General features: G+C 38.6%; 1 protein-coding gene across 2 annotated transcripts; it reads right to left on the reverse strand.

The window, feature by feature from the left end:
* Window positions 1-1,281: 1,281 nt before the first annotated feature.
* On the reverse strand, window positions 1,282-17,069 carry LOC121312716 (occludin-like). Of its 2 annotated transcripts, XM_041244429.1 has the most exons (10): window positions 16,967-17,063; window positions 16,485-16,531; window positions 13,738-13,871; window positions 12,013-12,700; window positions 10,929-11,090; window positions 6,223-6,332; window positions 3,205-3,402; window positions 2,610-2,781; window positions 2,287-2,328; window positions 1,282-2,002 (listed from the first exon to the last, which is right to left on the reverse strand). In XM_041244429.1, exons 3-10 carry the CDS (start codon window positions 13,788-13,790, stop codon window positions 1,907-1,909), a joined length of 1,521 nt encoding a protein of 506 aa, XP_041100363.1. In that variant the 5' UTR covers window positions 13,791-13,871; window positions 16,485-16,531; window positions 16,967-17,063; the 3' UTR covers window positions 1,282-1,906. The 2 variants fall into 2 exon arrangements, with proteins under 2 accessions (XP_041100363.1, XP_041100353.1); XM_041244419.1 differs by lacking the exon at window positions 16,485-16,531 and having other exon boundaries at window positions 16,967-17,069.
* Between the last annotated feature and the right edge of the window lie 1,041 nt (window positions 17,070-18,110).

Genomic DNA, 18,110 nt, shown 5'->3' on the forward strand with positions numbered 1-18,110 from the left:
GAGTAAAGGAATGTCTGTGAGGCTTGGAAACTTGCCAGAGTACAGGTATAGAAAGGAGGGGGTCATAAATGACATCATTAAAAGGGTGTGTTTGGAATCTACAAAACTGAAGGGAATGCATTGCCTGGTGCTCAGTTCTATCACTCTCACTGTAGCTCAGTGATGTGACTCTGTTCAATACTATTGTCCTATTCTGAGCTATACCAATAAACATATATATTTGACATCACTAATATTGTTCAGCAGTTTCATTATTTCTTACAAACAGTAAGGGAAAAGGCAACTACTTACTGTTTAAAGCAGCAGGGAAATGTAAACATGAACTCGCTGTACAATAGAAGCATTTACAATAGTATGAATCAAACACAGATCAGTTTGTGTTCTCGCCAGAACACTGTCATGTGACTGTTGTGGGTTCTGCCAACAGTTGGCGATAGCTATTAAAGTCAATGCACTATGGTTCAAGTATTTATTAACCAACCCAGACTGATGTATGCAAATTAGATGGTAATGCATTATGACAAATGGGCCAAAAAGAAGGTATGTTAAGAGTGAGGTGTTACACGTACATTTCAGGAGCGATCGGGGCTGCAGACGTCCAGGTTGGTCTTGGGGTCGGCACTGCTATCGGTCCACAATAAAAATATTCAAGGAATACAGACCCTATTTCCTAAATGCTGTAATAAAAGTGAAAAAAACAAGCACAGAAATTCTAGTCACACTTTCTGTGACTGTTCCTGTTTAACCTTTTCCTTTTGTCATAAATCTGACATTTCTTTTCATGTTCCTCAAACTGAGCCATTTTGTGGGGCATTATAAAACACAAAACAATAAGGGTTATGGGAAAATCCAGTCCGCAGGGCCATCAATTAATGATGCACAAACAACTATTTTAACTTGTAACTACAAACCAAAATACAAAATCGCTGTAATAAAAAGAAAAGGGACACATGGAACAGATTTGAACTTACACATTTAATGACATTTCATATATAATGCTAAAACATTTGCTGAAAACTGTACCTTACAGGCAATTTAATGTCTACAATAGGATTCCTTGAAGACTGCAACAGCTGTAATTTGACCAATCCCTGTTCACCCATTCTTTATTTTTTAAAATAACTATTATTTGCTCTATACAAAGATGGCATAAAAAACAGATGAACACCACCAATGAATTAAAAAAAAAAGTACACAAATAAAAGGCAATTCAAAAATTGATATTTTAAAAAATATAAATCAAAAATATCAAATCGTACATTTGTATTTACAAAACTTTTCAAAATGTGTTCAATTCCAGTTATTTCAGAATAAAAATGTCTTTACAAACTACTGCTAGCACTAAACGTGGCAAAACGACCCTTATTTCAGTGAAAAAACCATGACAGACAAAGCAGACTGTGGAGGCTGACGACTGTAGGTTCAATCAATGGTCAGTAACCAAATATAAAAAAAAAAAAAAAATAGTTAACCTGCAATAATGTGCACCCTATAAAAAAATAAAAATAAAAAAAAACACTCATAACCAAAGACACTAGCCAGTAAGCTACACACTGCATTATAACAGAACACAAAGTTAAGGTTGTAAAAGTCTATATAACCTTAACCCTCTCTGTTATCTAGACAGCTAAAACATTCAATGATGTGATTTGACAAAAAACAGTTGTCTGTTCTTTTTAACAGATCACACTTAACGTTAATTAGGACAGGCTAGAAACAAGGCAAGCAATAAAGCATTTTACTGATCCTCTTTCTCCAAATATTTTATTTATTTAATTAAAACCGCATATAAAAATCACATACAAATCACGAGCACTCAGTTGAATGGCCCGTGTGTTTTCTCCTCCTCCTCACAGATTCAATGCTGGTATCAGAGGCTGTGTTGGCACACTGTACATTGGGGTGTTCATGATCGGTCGTAATCAGCGACCACCTTCTTGATGTGAGACAGTTTTGCTTTCAGGTATTTGCAGCGCTGTTTTTTCTTCCGATAGTCGGCAGACTGAAATAAAAGAATATATTAGTTAATATTAATACATGTGCCGTTTGTTTTTGCATCAAGTAAATGTCTAAATAGGTATTTATTTTTTATGAAATTGCTATTAGTTTAGCATTATCCTAATGCATTTACCTGTGCACACTTCTATCAACTGCAGTAAAATACAGGATATAATGTACAGGACTAACAGAAAAGGTTACAGATCGGTTTACAGAAATAAATGAAACACACTCGTAATTGAAGATCTTTTATTTCTTTACTTTTTATTTATATTCAGAAATACTTACTCTCTTTTTGTCCTTTAATAAGTAAAATTCATCAGCAACAGACTGGGAAAGAAAGTAATAAAAATAATTATTGATCTAACAGAATTAACAAAAAACACAATATATATATATATATATATATATATATATATATTAGTTTAGTTACCACTCTGTAAACATGAATGCCAACATTAATATATTACATGCATATTTGATAAAGACTGGACAAAACTTCTAACATAAAGTAGCCCTGGATTCCTTTGTGCTCTCCATCCCTGAATGCTGGTTATCCCCTAAGTGTGAACTACGAGCCTTTAGCTTTCCTTCAGTTGGGAGATGCTCACCTCGTACTCCTGCGTCCCTTCCTGCAGCTCGTCCAGCTCTCTGTCCAGTCGAGACAGGTCCTTGTTGATTTCGTCCATCTCCGCCTGCAGCTTCTTGTATTCCTGCAGGTCAGCGTCAAACTCGCGCTTGTACTCCTGCCTCTGCTGGTCTCCCCTGATTGGGGGGTACTCACTGCAACCAACCAGACATCAGCATCAGTCTCTAATGAGAAGCTAGCCAACTGCAGTTAAGGATTTGTCAGTCACAGTAATAGATTCACGATTTAAACGAATGCTGCACTTTGGTTCTTGGGGTTACATGATTTTCAATGCAGCACAAATGGTACTACCTTGACATATTGTTCCTTTATAAACCTGCAGCTCCACTGCCCAAGCTAATTGCAAGTGCCATTTTACAAGAAAAAAAGGGGATGATCGTCGAGATCAAAGTGTTACATTTCTATGGATTCGTTGGGTGGAGCAGGTCCTCAGTCAGAATGAGGAATGAAGATATTGAGACACTTCCCCCTTGTTGAGTGAAACACTTGTTTTCTTCAAGCGTTTCACGGATTGTGATCTGCAGTGGTAGGTGTCCCTGCTGTAGCAGCATCATTACCTTTCAAGGTCGTCGTTGTCCAGCTCCTCCCCGGACTCCCCTCCGGTGGTGTAGTCAGTGTCGTAGCCCTGTGTGTCTGCTTTCCTGGCCCGACCCGGTCTCCTCTTCTTGGGAGGCTTCCTCTGAGTCGACGGGTCCTCAGAGCTGCTGCTGTACACTTTGGGGGGCGGATTGCTCAGAGGAACCAACACTTTAGGACTGTTGAGAAAACAACACATAAATCCATTCAGAACACGTGATAAACTTCCATTAAGGGAAAGTCACTGGGAGGCTTCCAAATCTAAATATTCAGTTTCCAGTGAAACTGCAGACTTCACGTCATGCAGGAAGATGGGCTACGCAACAACAGAAAACACCTGCAATGTGTTTGGAGGAAGAGCGCCCTCCCCTGAAGAAAAGCCTTCCAGTAATTCTGGCTCACGGCCCCAACACTATCTTTCAACCTGGGACTGACTCACAGTATTCCCGCTCTCAAAGTATACACCTGATGGTTACCAATACCATACTGTACATTAAAACCGTGCCATCATAAACACCATGCTGAGATGTTATTAGGCTGTTAGCTCTGTCATGAATGAATCTACAATCAGACTCCCCTTGTACAGGGTGAGTGAAAGGTGTATGCTGCAGAGATAGGTGGCTCTTTGATAGAAACAGCTTAATTTATACAAAGTTTTCCCACTGATGATGGGAATGTAGAGATGGAAGCTCTTCTAACAAGACTGAAGTTTTTGCAGGTATCAGGCTTTTAAAGACACACCTGTGGTGGCTTTGACAGACTCAATGAGAGCAGAATCTGACCCAAGACTCTGACAACTACTGGAAGCAGGCTGATCTTTGGGAAGCAAACTGAACATTTGTGAAACTGCACGTGTGTTAAAATGTTGTAATAACTGTGCTGTGTTTTAAAGACTATAAAGCCAGCAGAAATACTAAACAAATTGTTAAAACACACTGTGCATACAGGGGGTTATAACATATTCTGTAATTAACCTATAGTTATGTTAGAGCATTATATATTCCTGTTTATTCTGTTAGAACAGTAACAATGATTGTATCTAAGTCTGAGTAAAACAGGAGCTAGGTTGGGGTCACACTGAACAAAAATTACCTGTGAAATGAGCTAAACTTGTCCTTCTTTGAGCTACTGGTGTCCAGGCTTATAACCTTGAGCAGAAAGGCAGACATGAGCATCAAGTTTCTGATTTAGAAAAAAGTAGTAAGCTCGATCTGAAGTCTTTAAGCTAAACACAGATATTCTAGAATAATTCAAGCAGAATAGAAGTGTAAATGTTTTATTATAACAAGAACAGTAAGAGTTTGAAACGGAGAATATAGTGCAGAAATTAACTTCAGTCAAAGCATAACGATATCAGTCTGTGTCAGGTATATAGTAGGCTTGCCAAAGAGAAGGTAATTAATCTTGGTAACCTTTGCTTCCTTGCTTGCAGTACCAGGCGGATGGTAATTGAATGAAATAACTTTTTGGCAACTAATGCAAGTTTTAATGTTTGGGGGTTTTGAAATGCAAGGTTTCTATAGTAAGTCATTGTTTACATAAGAAATACCTCCTAGTACAGGAAAGGGGAGTCAGTGGTGAACTATATATGGCTTCATTAAATCATAGAAATTAATGAAGACCTGGTGAAAACCAGTGAGGGGGAGCCATAGGACCATGTACGACAGAGAAGCAGGTGGTTCGGAACTTGCCTGAACAGGATTTTTGTAAAAACAGAGAGAGGTCAAGTTTAGTTTAAAGCATTGAAGCTACAATGGGACTGTTATATTTTGACTATGCTCTTGATAGACTGGATTTAAATGAAAATAATAGAACATATAATTGCAGACTTTTGAAATGAACCATCTACCGGCCTTTATCCAATATGTTGTCATTAATTGTTAAATGTAATAAAGCCAATTTACTAAGGAGGATGTCTTTTGATGTTCAAAGGGGAATATACATTTAAACCCAGGCTGGAATAATTAAACCAAAGTAGGAGTTACATATTAAACACATCTTTCCATCTGTATTCTTCTACACTTGCACTGTACTCACGTGCATGCTGTGTTCAAAAAACATATCAGTTCAAATTTCTCCTTACACATTTTGGAGATGCAGGAGGTGTGGACTATGGGATGATGGCTAATTAATGTTATAGAAGGAGTTATCAATTGTTTTGAAAATGTCATTCACTTGAAGGACACAAACTGTCACAGCAGATTAATGTTTGAGATTTAATTAAGACTTCTGACATAAGATGCAAAGTAAAAACTCAAGGTAAAACCCTAGTCAAGTGTCACTGAACTTGCTAACTACAAGCTGATGTGATCCATGTTTGAAGACCTCCCAGACTGACTGTCAGTTAGGGTTCAACACAGTCTGTAACTACTCAATCCATTTGTAAGTATTTAATAAACCAAAAGGGATACTAATACTACTCTGATTCATTAAAACTTCCAATCGAATGAGTCTGTGTGAGCTTCTTGATTATTAAAAGTCATCTGGATACATTGCAAGCCCAGTGCATGAACGATCCACCTACAGGAGAGCAAAACATCTTTATGTCCTCCTGAACGTCTCCCCTAAGTTTAAGTGTGTTCAGAGTGTATATATTATAAATAAAAAGAGTACATGTAAATCTGACAGGTCACTCCAGCAAATCAATTAACCCCCGATTCTGAACAACAATGTTAACGTGCCGGCGGACGAAGCACATAATCCCGAAAAGCTGAGCGCATTTTATATCAACAGACACAGATTCTGGTGAAAAGCACTGCTTTAATCCATAGCATACAGCATGTCTCAACAGGCAAAGCAGCCAAGGATCCTGAGCAAGCGTTTAAACACCTCTTACGGCCTGTGACTTGACAGTGAGCGAGCGAGCGAGCAAGCAAGCAAGCGCTCAGCTTGTACCTCTGGTATGCTTTTCACTCGGCGCCATGTTAACCTCTGGCTCATGTGCAGGTTTATTATTTTGCCGTTGTTATTTTGCAGTGAAAGCGAGACAGTGCACTCACGGAGGGGACTGGACTCTGCTGGGCTCCTCATCCACCATGCACATTGAGCCGTTGAATTTCTCTGGATAGTCGGACACCAGATCACCCGGCTCTCCTGTCACGTTGTTTACCTGTGTGGAGAACAATCATTACTTCCAATTATCAATTCAATCCACCTGGACATACAAACTACTCCATGGTGTTAAAAAATAAATACACACATACATACATACATGAAGCGACAGCTACTCATTAAAGTGTATGTGCACAAGTTGTTTGGTGTAGTTTTACCAGCAGTACTGTATTGTGTAAAGACCCTACCCTATAAGGTTTACATTGGCTACTATCCTTTTGTAAAATACTACATAATGAGCGCTGGGACAAACACGTAGAACAATATTTGAATATTCTTCGATTTTCATTTGGCTTTTAAACAATAACGCGTATCGTTTCCCATTGGTTTGGGTTTCGTTTGCGCAACACCTTCTTGACACAGTCATTTATAAAATGATGTTATATTAACGTGCTCATTTTTGTCACTGAATGCAATTCAAGCAGTGTCTATACAAAGATTGGAAGATTTTTCTCTTTGCACTGTCAACAGTCCGAGACATTGTCGGAGTGCTGCAAACGCAGCTCGGTTGATACATCAGAAGGGCCCGTTTTTCAGAACCACACCTAGCGAAGTCTTGTTTATAAAGCAATGAGGAGGTAGATTTGTGCAGGTCCAGGGGGCTCATGTAATCTTGTATAATGTATGTGTGTATAACAGAGAGAGGGCCTACAGGAAAGGGGCGTTACCCAGGGGAGGGGGTTGGGTTCAGGTGTCAGATTCCCAGAGGCCCTTAACCTGCTTCCAGTAATAGAAAGCCACTCCTTCCTCGTCCCTTTGTGCCTTTCCATTTCTCTAATCAGCAATCTGTGAACCTCAGAATTACAAACGCACCTGAACCACAACTCTGTAAACCTTTGGGCACTGTAATATCACAGCCAAGAAAGTTACCAAACCGGAAATAAACAACTCTGACATTTGATGCCAGGGTTTGCGAGTAGTTTTGAGTTGTCTTAGAAACTCTTAAACCTAGCAACCTAGCATGGGGGCGGGGGTGAATGACAACAGAAGTTTGATGTAAAAATCAAGGCAAGTATTGCCTTGATTTCTTTTTACCTTTACCGCTTTCTAAATAAGGGGGAGGCAGTGGATGGAGATTTTATATTTTTACATCAAACTCTGTCAATATATTTAAGGTATTTATTTATTATACACACCCATTATATATATATATATATATATATATATATATATATATATATATATATATATATATATATATATATATATATATATTTTTTTGTTTTAATTACCATGATTATATATTATTTGTTTATTTAGCAGACTCCTTTATCCAAGGCAGCTTAGAGACTAGGGTGTGTCTAGTATACTTTATTAATAAGCCTATGTTTGTCATTCTTTGCAGAAAAATTCAACACCAAACCTCAGATGACTTCGCAAATTTGATATCTCCAGATCACCAACTCAGTAAATAAAGAAATACAATATATTTATAGACATTGTAATTTATTCAAAAGGAAATAAATAAATTATAATAACTGCCTTTGCCTGAACTTGTTCCAATAATCTCTAGCTTGCAAAACAACTTGTGCACACTTTTCAGCCCTTAAAACTTATCTTCCGGGTTGAAAACTATTGACATTATTACTTTTCTTTTTAAAAAAAATCAGCAGGTTCACAACATATGTTCAGTATAGTTTTTGGTTAAAAGACATAGTACACAGGTGTTATGCCAAATAGTGTCACATCGCAGTATTTGGCACTATTAGTGTTAAATACATCTCCCTGCCAAATAGTGTCGCCAGCGCAATTGTGTCTCATTGAAGATTACAACTGAAGAAACCAAATGCAACAGATTGTGTAACCATCATATTGATCTAATATTTTAATTGTGTTGCGTTCTTTGTTTTTGGAATAATTTTTATATATATATTATATATTCACATTACTCAAAATGTAAGACAAATCCTAAAAACATTTAAAACCCTCTTTTTTTAATTAGTCCAGTAAGTTAATGTTCATGTTATTTCAATGATTTTATTGGATGGTTTGTGTAGACGCTACCTTTCTCTTCTAAATTATAGTTTACCTCCAAATCGACGATGTCTATTCAGTATCGCTTCCGCTCAAACGCTGGGTTTTTAAACCTTGCTTTTTAGGATTTTTTTTTTTATTTTCGTACACCGTGGTAATTTTAAATAACTACTTTTAGTTTGTTTACATTATAATTGAATTGTGAATTTTACTATTGTTGTAACCAACGACAACCGCGATATCTCATTACTGGTATGTTTATGACTATGTGGAGATCATCATATGCGAAATAATACTATTCCAATACGGATTACCAACTCTATTTATGAAACATGATAAGCATAACTTATAAAATTAAGGTGTCAAACTGTTAAAAGAAAAACTAAAGACTAATCTGGCGAGTTCTGTAACAACATTTTCAACACTGTACTTTGCTGTCTTCCAAAGAGAAATTGTCAGCCTATCTTCTTAAACCTCTTTGTTGATCTTTTCAACAATTAGGGTTATTCCATATTCATGTAACAATTAGCTTACTTCATAGGATATTTACCCTCATTTTAAAAAAAAGTAACATGTTTTCTGAAACCTGTTCTTCCATGTTCACGTACCGATTCAAAATGAAAAGGTGACAGTTTTTGGCGAAGATGGAGGATAAAATATTCTCAGCACACACAGGTGAATTCGCATGATTGCACGACTGGACGTGTTCTTACTAAATAAGCCACCATTCTTCTTTGGACCCGACCTGGCACAGCACCGGCAGTGCTCTACCCAGCTGAAGCGTGTTCCTGTTTTCCAAAGGCTCACCAGCAGGCAGGAAACTGAAGCACCCGGCCGACAGCATCACCAGTTAGGCTGGTGCAAGGCAGTAAAGCAACTGAAACGAGTCACTAATGCATTACAAAACAAATGTGTCTGTGGATATTACATAAACTCATTAATTTCAAGGAAAGGCGTACAGTTATACCTGGAACATACATCCCCCGCCATGGCTGAGATTATAAAGTTACCATGAGTCACGATTCTACTCAAATAATTTTTCTTAAATTAACCTTGATTGTTTTATTTAACTTATGAAGGGCCTGGTCATCGGTCAAGGTATTCAATCGCACTCTCTCCTGTCTGTTCAACACTAGCACAGCACCGCGTGTTTCCGCCTAGGCGGGATTTTGAAATTAAAAAAAAAAAAAAAAAAAAAAAAAAAAAACCTACTTCGATAAGCGAGAATCTATTTTAAGGAAATATGATGAATTAAAAATCATACCGCTTATCGGAGAATGCCAACACACAGCATGCTAAATAAAACCACATTTATACGAATACACTGTTCAGTCATTGGTTTCGTCTCATTATTTACAGTTTTCATTGGCTGTCAAATCTGATTGACAGATGGCTTTACCAGGTGTAAGTAAGAATAATTTGGAATGTAGCTATTTAAAAAAGTTAAAAAGCTAACATAATACATGTGCTTGCACTCAACATGCTTGGTCGTGGCATTCTGAAATGATTTCTATCCATAACCACTCTGCACACGGTCTTGCTTTGTATACATTGAAAACCTCAGCTCTGTACGGAAACAAGCGCCCTGAACAGACGGGAGGACAGCGATCAGCTGTGACAATTAGTCATTCAGCAAAAATAAAACAGATCAATTGGCTCAGACCTTAAAATGAAATATTATAAAGGAGGATGGCATTCAAGGGGTTAATGTAGAGCTGAACAATTGTGATGTTCCTCTTAACAAAACTGATTGCCGAGACTCGGATTTCTAATCCATACACAATCTGCAGAGACATTATTATTGCAGGTGTTTGTTACACCCAACAGCCATGGGGCTTGTCTAGATAAACATCAGCTGTTTCAATTATTTGAGTTTTACCGAATTCAACGTGATTTTTACCTAAATGCAACGGGGTTAATCTAAACTATATTAAAACAGCAGCAGAAAGGACCAACAGAAAAATAATAATAATAATAATAATAATAATAATAATAATAATAATAATAATAATAATAATAATAATAAGAAACACAGTATCACTGGCCAGTCAATGCTATAGTCTGATTTGTTTTTTCTCTTTTACTAAGTTACTGTTGTAATAGGGTACTTGCATACATTGGAAACAATGATTGACACATTGTTCACTATAGAACATAGTGGTAGGTGAAACTGTCCAGGCCACACCCAGAAACTGTCACCGCATTCCTTGCAAAGACTGTCATGTCATTATATGCAATGAACCTGGCCTTTCATCATCTCCGAGCCAGTCATGTTTAGTGATCCGGCTGCTACCTCAAACCACGTTTCAGCCCCAGCATTAACGGATGTGGGATTATTCACAGGGCACATGTGAGTGCACTGCATTTACCACCACTTGGAAAACCCTCCTGCTGCTACAACTAATACCAGTTACAGAATAAACAAACACTTTGTGCACACTTGCTAATAACAGGCAAATCTAATGCTTCAAATATTCACAGCTTTTATCAGATCAGAATAGTGTAAAAAAATAACACACATTTTACAAGCACTTAATCAAATATTCGTCAGTAGAGTATGTAACAGATTAGAGCCACCAAGGTTTATTGTAAGAGATGCACAAGTAATAATGTGACTTACCCAATCCTCGACATTGGCTGTTCCTTCTACTGGAACATGCTCCTTTTCCCAGTTGATGTTCATTTTCCCATATTTATTTATCTTGCCGCGTGTTTTCACAGCAAAGAAAATGATAATGGCCAATGCCACAGTGACGATCACGCCAAACACAATGGCAATTGCCTTGAAAGAAACAGAACAACTCAGGGTTAAACAAACACTGTACAAACGACACGTTGGTTTATAAACACCATCACAGCAACACCCACGGAGCAACAACTAAAACCCCTACAAAGACAATTAAACAGGGTTTGTATCAGCTTCTATTTTAACAGTTAGTTAAACAATATGATGCTTAATAGTTAAAAACTACAGCAATGTCTGTTCTTCCTTAAACATGTTATTTCCTATAGAGGTCATTTCAGCTCATCGGCATCAACTAGGGACCTTGTGTCAATTAATTAGAACGTGGCATTCTATTACTACTAGTTTATTTAGCAGACGCCTTTATCCAAGGTGACTTCCAGACACCAGGGTGTGTGAACTATGCATCAGCTGCAGAGTCACTTACAACACCCAAAAGAGCACAAGGAGGTTCAGTGACTTGCTCAAGGTCACACAGAGAGGGAGTCAGGATTTGAACCAGGGACCTGCTGGTTACAAGCCCTTGTCTTTACCCACCAGACCACTGCCTCCAATTCTACTGACTCAATTCACCCTGGTCTGGAAAGAGGATCCTGATCCGGCTTGGAAGGATACAACAACTTATATTACATTTTAAACTAAATACTGAACCCACACACCATGGACAGCTAGTTCTTCCAACAACTCTGAAAGCAGGTTCTCCCAGTTCTAAACAGGTCGTGACAATGCTTTGGGAACACTATATTAAAAGTGAAATCAGCTTGAGCAACCAGCTTCGGGCCATCTTTGAAGTAATTCAGAAAAACTAAAAGAAACTCAAAATGATAGCGTTCAAGCGCTCAACATTGAATTTATTGAGTTTTTTTTTTTTTATTATTTCTAATTTTACCACTATTGGAGAGCTCTGTAACAGAGTTGTTGGTTCTTTGAAATAACGTCAAATAAACTGCAATCTACCAACCTCTTGTGGTTCCACGACGCAGTAGTGGTACAGATACTGGTTGATGAAGATCCCTGATTGCTGTGGGTTCTGGAACTGCGCGCACAGCATGACCACTTGGTTGTAGAACGCAGAGCCGGCAGCCTGTGCAGTGGGGTTCACCCCAATGAGGTAGACGATGGTGGCGATGAACATCATGACGGCAAGGACGGTGCAGAAGATGATCACAGCCAGGTAGAACTTGCGCGACCTGCCTATGTTCGACCTGGAGACGGTGATGATGAAGACCGCCAGCATTGCGACAAAGCAAATGGCGGCCATGGCAATCATGAAGCCCTTGGCTGTGCGGGGGTTGGTGTAGTTGCCTCCGACGCCCAATCCTGCCCCGCTGTAGCCGCCGTAAGATGAGGAGCCCGAGCCGAAGCCACTCCCGTAACCGCCGTACCCCCCAATTCCTGTGCCCATACCCATGCCCATGCCCCCCACGTTGGTCATGTCTGTGTCCCAAGCCAGTGTGGAAGCTATGCAGGCAAAGATGCCGACACACAGGACGACGATGATTACAGAGAGGATCTTGATGATTCCTGGCGGGGAATTCCACTTGTAGAAATTCTGTTCCTTCTCGTCCTCTGGATAGTAGGAGAATGCAGGCTGGGAACCCATAGGCTCGCCGTATATGCCTCTGCTCGGTGCATAGTTTGACGGGTTGCTGCAAAAAGATGTTTTTCAGGTCAATACAACGATTGAGCGAAAATACATTTAGCAATAAGTTTAGAGAAATGTTTTGACCAAGTTTTGAATAAATAATGATCAATCTTGGACAGCCTTACCTAAAGTAACATTAGGATTAGTGCTAAATCAGGGTCTGTTTCATATTACTGGGTGTTAAAAGTTATGGATGAATTGTTATTCATTCTTGCTGGCCAAAATACTACACAGAAGTATTTATTTATAATTTAAAAAAATATATACAGATTTGGAGCACCCCATTGCTATGACATGGTAGAAATATTAAGTTGTACTTTTCATTTTCACTTTTAGCCTGGTGAAGTCCATTTAACACTGCTGCCACCACACTGAAGATTCACTTACTGTGCTATGGGTTTCAGGTCCCTACCTGAAACATGAAACCCACTTTTCTGCATATACAGCAGGATTTTAAAGTGTCAGGCATCAAGTAGGAATCTTATACCTGCTGCACAGGTAGCGATCCTTCAGTATAGATTATTTCAATGAGCTCAATTGCAAATTCAATTTTGACTAGTCAATGTGCATTAATCAGAATTACCCATACCTCTAGATTACATGGCAAGTACAAAAATTACTCTGTAGATGTGTTCAATCATGTTCCCTTATTTTTAGAACAGATTGTATGTTCCTGCTATCTGCCTGCAGCAACTTCTGTGTAACAGATACCGGACTGGGATGAGCAAACTCATAACTTTGCTTTGGTAATTGTCACTGTGTGTTCTCACTGGAAGACAGCGCTACACCCAGGTGCACATGGAACCTGGAATAATTCAATTTGTTTCAAGCTGTCTTGATTTAACTCTCCGATTTAGAAACATGAAACATTGAATCTACAAGGCTAACAAATCAGTAATTAAAAGTGACTTTGGTTAAAAACTCAGGACACAGGGAAGGAGACACTTCTTCACACAGAAGGAGGGTTTGGGCGCACCTAGTCATGCTGTCGATGTTCACATATAAGAACCAGGATGTTGTATAAAATAAAAAGCTACTTACTATCCACTCCCGGGATGATAGGGCGGAGGGCTTCCATATGGTTTTGAAGACATTGTGGTTCCCAAAAACTTCAGCTGGTTCCCCTCGACTGAAAACACGTTCCCGATTTCTTCAATAGCTCAGTTCTGCAGTTCCTAAAATCCAGAAAACAGGTTCAATATTGGATTCTGCAGCATATCTATCTGACTATATCACATACGCTAAAAATGCAGATCGCTTGTGGTTTCCAATTCCCAGTCCTCTCAGGGACTAGTCCCGGGCAGGGAAACTCTGTATAGTAATACAGTTTCCCCAAGTATCTGAAACCCGAGTGCTTATTACTGCTCAAATGAACAAATGTTTATACTGAATAAATCAATGAAAAAATAGGTCTTCAAGAATTTGATAAGTCAGAGGTAGCGATTGTCTCTGATAAATAAATACACTTTCTGTATTTGTTTTAGGCTTAATAGTAGTTGCAATGGGTGTGCCAGCAAAGTAATCAACTGTCTAAGTAAGAGGGACAACAGAGGGTGTCTGCATTTCAGCAAGATAAGCCTGATCAGCACATAACTTCAACACCGTTCACACTAGCCACTCAAGCCAGCTTTGCTCTTTTTTAAAAAGATTTTTTTAAGTGTGATTGATTTATGAAAGGCTTAAATTTGGCTATTTAAAGGTATCATCGATAGCACCGTTATCCGTTGTTAGCATATGGTGAATAAACTGGAGTTCTGAGAGTTTCAGTTGAAAGACGCAGATGTTTCTTTACAGCTATTAAAACGAATAAGTTTTGCTTTTGTTTACATATAAGAGTTGTCACACTGATGTGAAAGTGTATACAATAACACCTCTAGGAGACTTTGGAAGAGGAAATTTAAAGAAACAGGCGTGATTTATGAGAGGAGTCGGACAAGTAGACGGTACCAATAGGCAAGTTTTCAATGCTTCACTCAATTTCTAATCTTAAATTCGCACGGCAGGCCACACTGAAGTAGAAACGCACAAGAAACACATGGCAGGCTAGTTGATTTAAACACGTTCACCTCTATTTTGGGGGAATGTCTTCACATAAGGGGTGGGCAATATGATCATCACAGCCTCAATAAGCCTCACCTGAGTCTGTAGATTTATTATTAAGATTGTTCTTAAGCAGCAATAGATGAGGAACAAGTTGTTTAACTGTAATAATGCAGAGGTGGAAATGAGATTCCCACTGCATAGCTGCTTGATCCATTCCTGGTTTTATTATAAGTTAGGAAGACACACCTGAGCTTGTTACCTATACACTGTGGATAATCAAAATCATAGTAAATCCTGGAATGGATGAAACTGCTATGCAATATAAGTCTTATTTCCATCGCCGGACTGACTGCACAAACAATCAGCCTCCTAATCATGTCAAATATACTTAATATAGGGTTAACCTCTAAAGGTACACAAGGAACTGAGTGGTTGTTCAAACTGTTTCCTCTTAAAATTAGAGAAGAAACAGAGGGACTCAAGTATCACGAGGAGGAAACTAACAATTTGCACGACCAGATCCAACCTGTCAGTACAGTTACAACCCTGTTTCATGCACCTCATTGCAAAAATAAAAAAAAAAGTTAGCATAATTTTTATTTGTGGGACACACATGTCCCATGTACCTTAATGAGTTAGTTTGAAACTCAGGACTGGGTGCAGGGCTAGTGTGAGTTTCTAACCCTGCTATATACAAATATGTGTTTAAATAAATAAATAAATAAATAAATAAAGAGAATGAGCAAGCTATTTGCATCCTGTACCCTACAAATAAAACCTGCCCCAGCCATTCCACCTTTTACTGTGGGTGAAGCTGGTACCTAGAACAGGGGCTCTTCTGTGACAGTAACCCAACTTTTTGTGTTCCTGTTACATACAATGAACCCCTTTTACTCCGATTGGGGCGATGCTTAAGTCACAGCACACTTATCTGCCTTATTTGCATTACCTTTGTTAATAAATTTCCTAATATTTTGCTTTGACTTCCCTGGCTGGGGTTACCTGATGCACACAGGAATGGCCTATACCGGTCGAAACCGGTTTCCTTGGAGCCACCAGCTCAGGTACAAAAGCCTCAGGACTGTTTTTTCCTTAAATAAGAAAAGTAAGTAATGGTCTCATAACACTAAAAATTATTCCTCATTTTACTATTATTCAAACTGGGGAGTCTACTTATAAACTCTTTGTTTAAATCCTGAACCACATTTGCTTCCAGGTCTCCTCCTGCTCACAACCTTTTTTCTCTAGTAGATATCTGTAATCACTGAAGCCTTAAGCGGTCTGTGTGGAACACGCAGAATAGCAGATAATGTCCATTACAGGCAATCCTGCCATACAGTTGGTCTTTAATATGTTTGATTGCATTGTACCGTAGCCCTATATGGAGGTAAAATTAATAGTAATTCTGAAATGTGCTGATAGTTCTGTTTTAAAATAACACAGAAATGCCGTTCAGTTTGTACCTACATCACCAGGCAGGATGTTACAATATTAATGTCCAAAGAAATGTAACTTTGCTATGAAGAAAATGAACTGGAATTAAAAAACATAATAATAATAATAATAATAATAATAATAATATATAATATCATGTGAAACAAGATAATGTGTATGGCACATATTCTACTACATAGAAAAATTGATGTTTTACACCAGAAAAAGCAATAATTTATGTTGTTATAAATCTGAATAAGTAGGCCTACTACTAGTCATGCGTAGTCAAACTGGTCAACATTTTAACTTACCTAAATCTTTCACAGCAACCCGACTTTACCTAACTGTGTGAAGTCACCTGAAAAAGAAAGGCTTTCGCTGGTAATCTTAATAAACGCATTCTTCCGAGACTCCCCTCAACCACTACATCACAGGATCACAAACTCCATACCATTCCCAGCGCAGCCGAACAAAGGGACGCGCCTCTATCCCTGTCGACTAGTACCAAAACAACTAGACAAGCTAACCACTTAACCAGGCAGGAACAATGGGTCAATACGTAACCAGGTATCAAGCTGGTGTTGAATGCACGTACAATGGATCAATATGCAACACGAAATCAAGCTAGTGTTGATGCATCTCCGTTTTGGAAAGAGCTATTCTAACCTTACCTGCAAAATTTAAATGCGACTCGTTACTTCTTCCTCACCTGTTAACAAGTACCTACGATTGATTATTCATCTTAAATTAACTATCAAATCTTGTATATAAATACATGATTGTATACACTTACAGGGTTCGGTTAGCTGATGCGCTGTGCTTCAGTTTCAGCACCCGTGACTGCTGTTTACTGCCTCACTCGAAACTTGTAACCTATGATAATGAGTAATGTAATAAAGAGACGGCACACCTTGCAGCGATGTGACGGAGGTCTGAACAGGGCGGACCCAGGGTTCACATTACTGCCCCAGTGAGACGCTAAACAGGTTTGTTAGCCCGCTGCGCTCCTTCATTGGCTGCAGGGATAATCGCTCCCCGACTAGCTCCGCATCAAGTAAACCGTGAAGAGCTATCCCAACAGGTTATTCCACAAGTTGTTACTGAGGCGCGCTAAAAGCTAAGTATAGGACCCGTATTTACATTATAAACGACAAAGAGATAGACCAAATTGTGTATGTTTTAAATAGTTATTTCTCCTGTGGGTACTAATAATATAACACCAAAATCATTAAACTTTTTTTTTTTTAATCGAAAGCACTACCCGTATGATATTTTTACTGCACGAATGCATCTGATGTCGCTGCTGCGAGTGTAGCTGCACACACAAGTTCTTAATTATAATACCCATTTCCCTTTCTTCAGCCCTGGTATGTCTGAATGAGTCTTCATTCCTTCATATTTATATTACTAACGTGCATTTACAGAACCTAGGCTAGGACGGCTTATCCTTCATATTTCAACAGGTGTTTCCAGTTATTGATGTTTTATTTATCTATTTGTTTACTTCAACCCAACAGGTGCTTGTTTTGTTCCCCTTAGCTGGTGAAACCCGGCTGATTTAACGAGTTCTGGGTGGATGGGCGGCAACAGTTCAAATGTGTTGTCAAGGTCGTTAGCTATTTGCGTATCTGCTGCTTCTTTCGACATCGCCACTATGTTATTATGATTTATTTTATTATTTACTTATTTAGGAAGGCCATGTGAGCTTCAGTTAGTTCGTTACAACGGCGTCAGACGACGTACACAATCTTACAGCTATCAGCACCAGCAGTGTTACTGCCCCGTCCCATTTTCTTTTGTTGACTATTTATTTATTTTTTTAGAATATGCAGATATGACAAACAATGCAAAAAGAATAACAGTTACTTCTACATCTTGTTACAACACCACACCGTTTTAATTGCGCTCACAGGGTGTACCTGTAGCGAGAACTGGGC

Source organism: Polyodon spathula, chromosome 1, assembly GCF_017654505.1.
Source record: "Polyodon spathula isolate WHYD16114869_AA chromosome 1, ASM1765450v1, whole genome shotgun sequence".
Classification (NCBI taxonomy): Eukaryota; Metazoa; Chordata; class Actinopteri; order Acipenseriformes; family Polyodontidae; genus Polyodon; species Polyodon spathula.

What these genes read in the sequence shown, in the direction of transcription:
- LOC121312716 (XM_041244419.1), bottom strand. Translation starts at nt 13,790, where the DNA reads ATGTCTTCAAAACCATATGGAAGCCCTCCGCCCTATCATCCCGGGAGT. An exon ending in TATCATCCCGGGAGTGGATA is followed by an intron (nt 12,701 to 13,737) that starts GTAAGTAGCTTT and finishes ATCTTTTTGCAG; the next exon opens with CAACCCGTCAAACTATGCAC. An exon ending in CAGCCAATGTCGAGGATTGG is followed by an intron (nt 6,333 to 10,928) that starts GTAAGTCACATT and finishes TTCTCCACACAG; the next exon opens with GTAAACAACGTGACAGGAGA.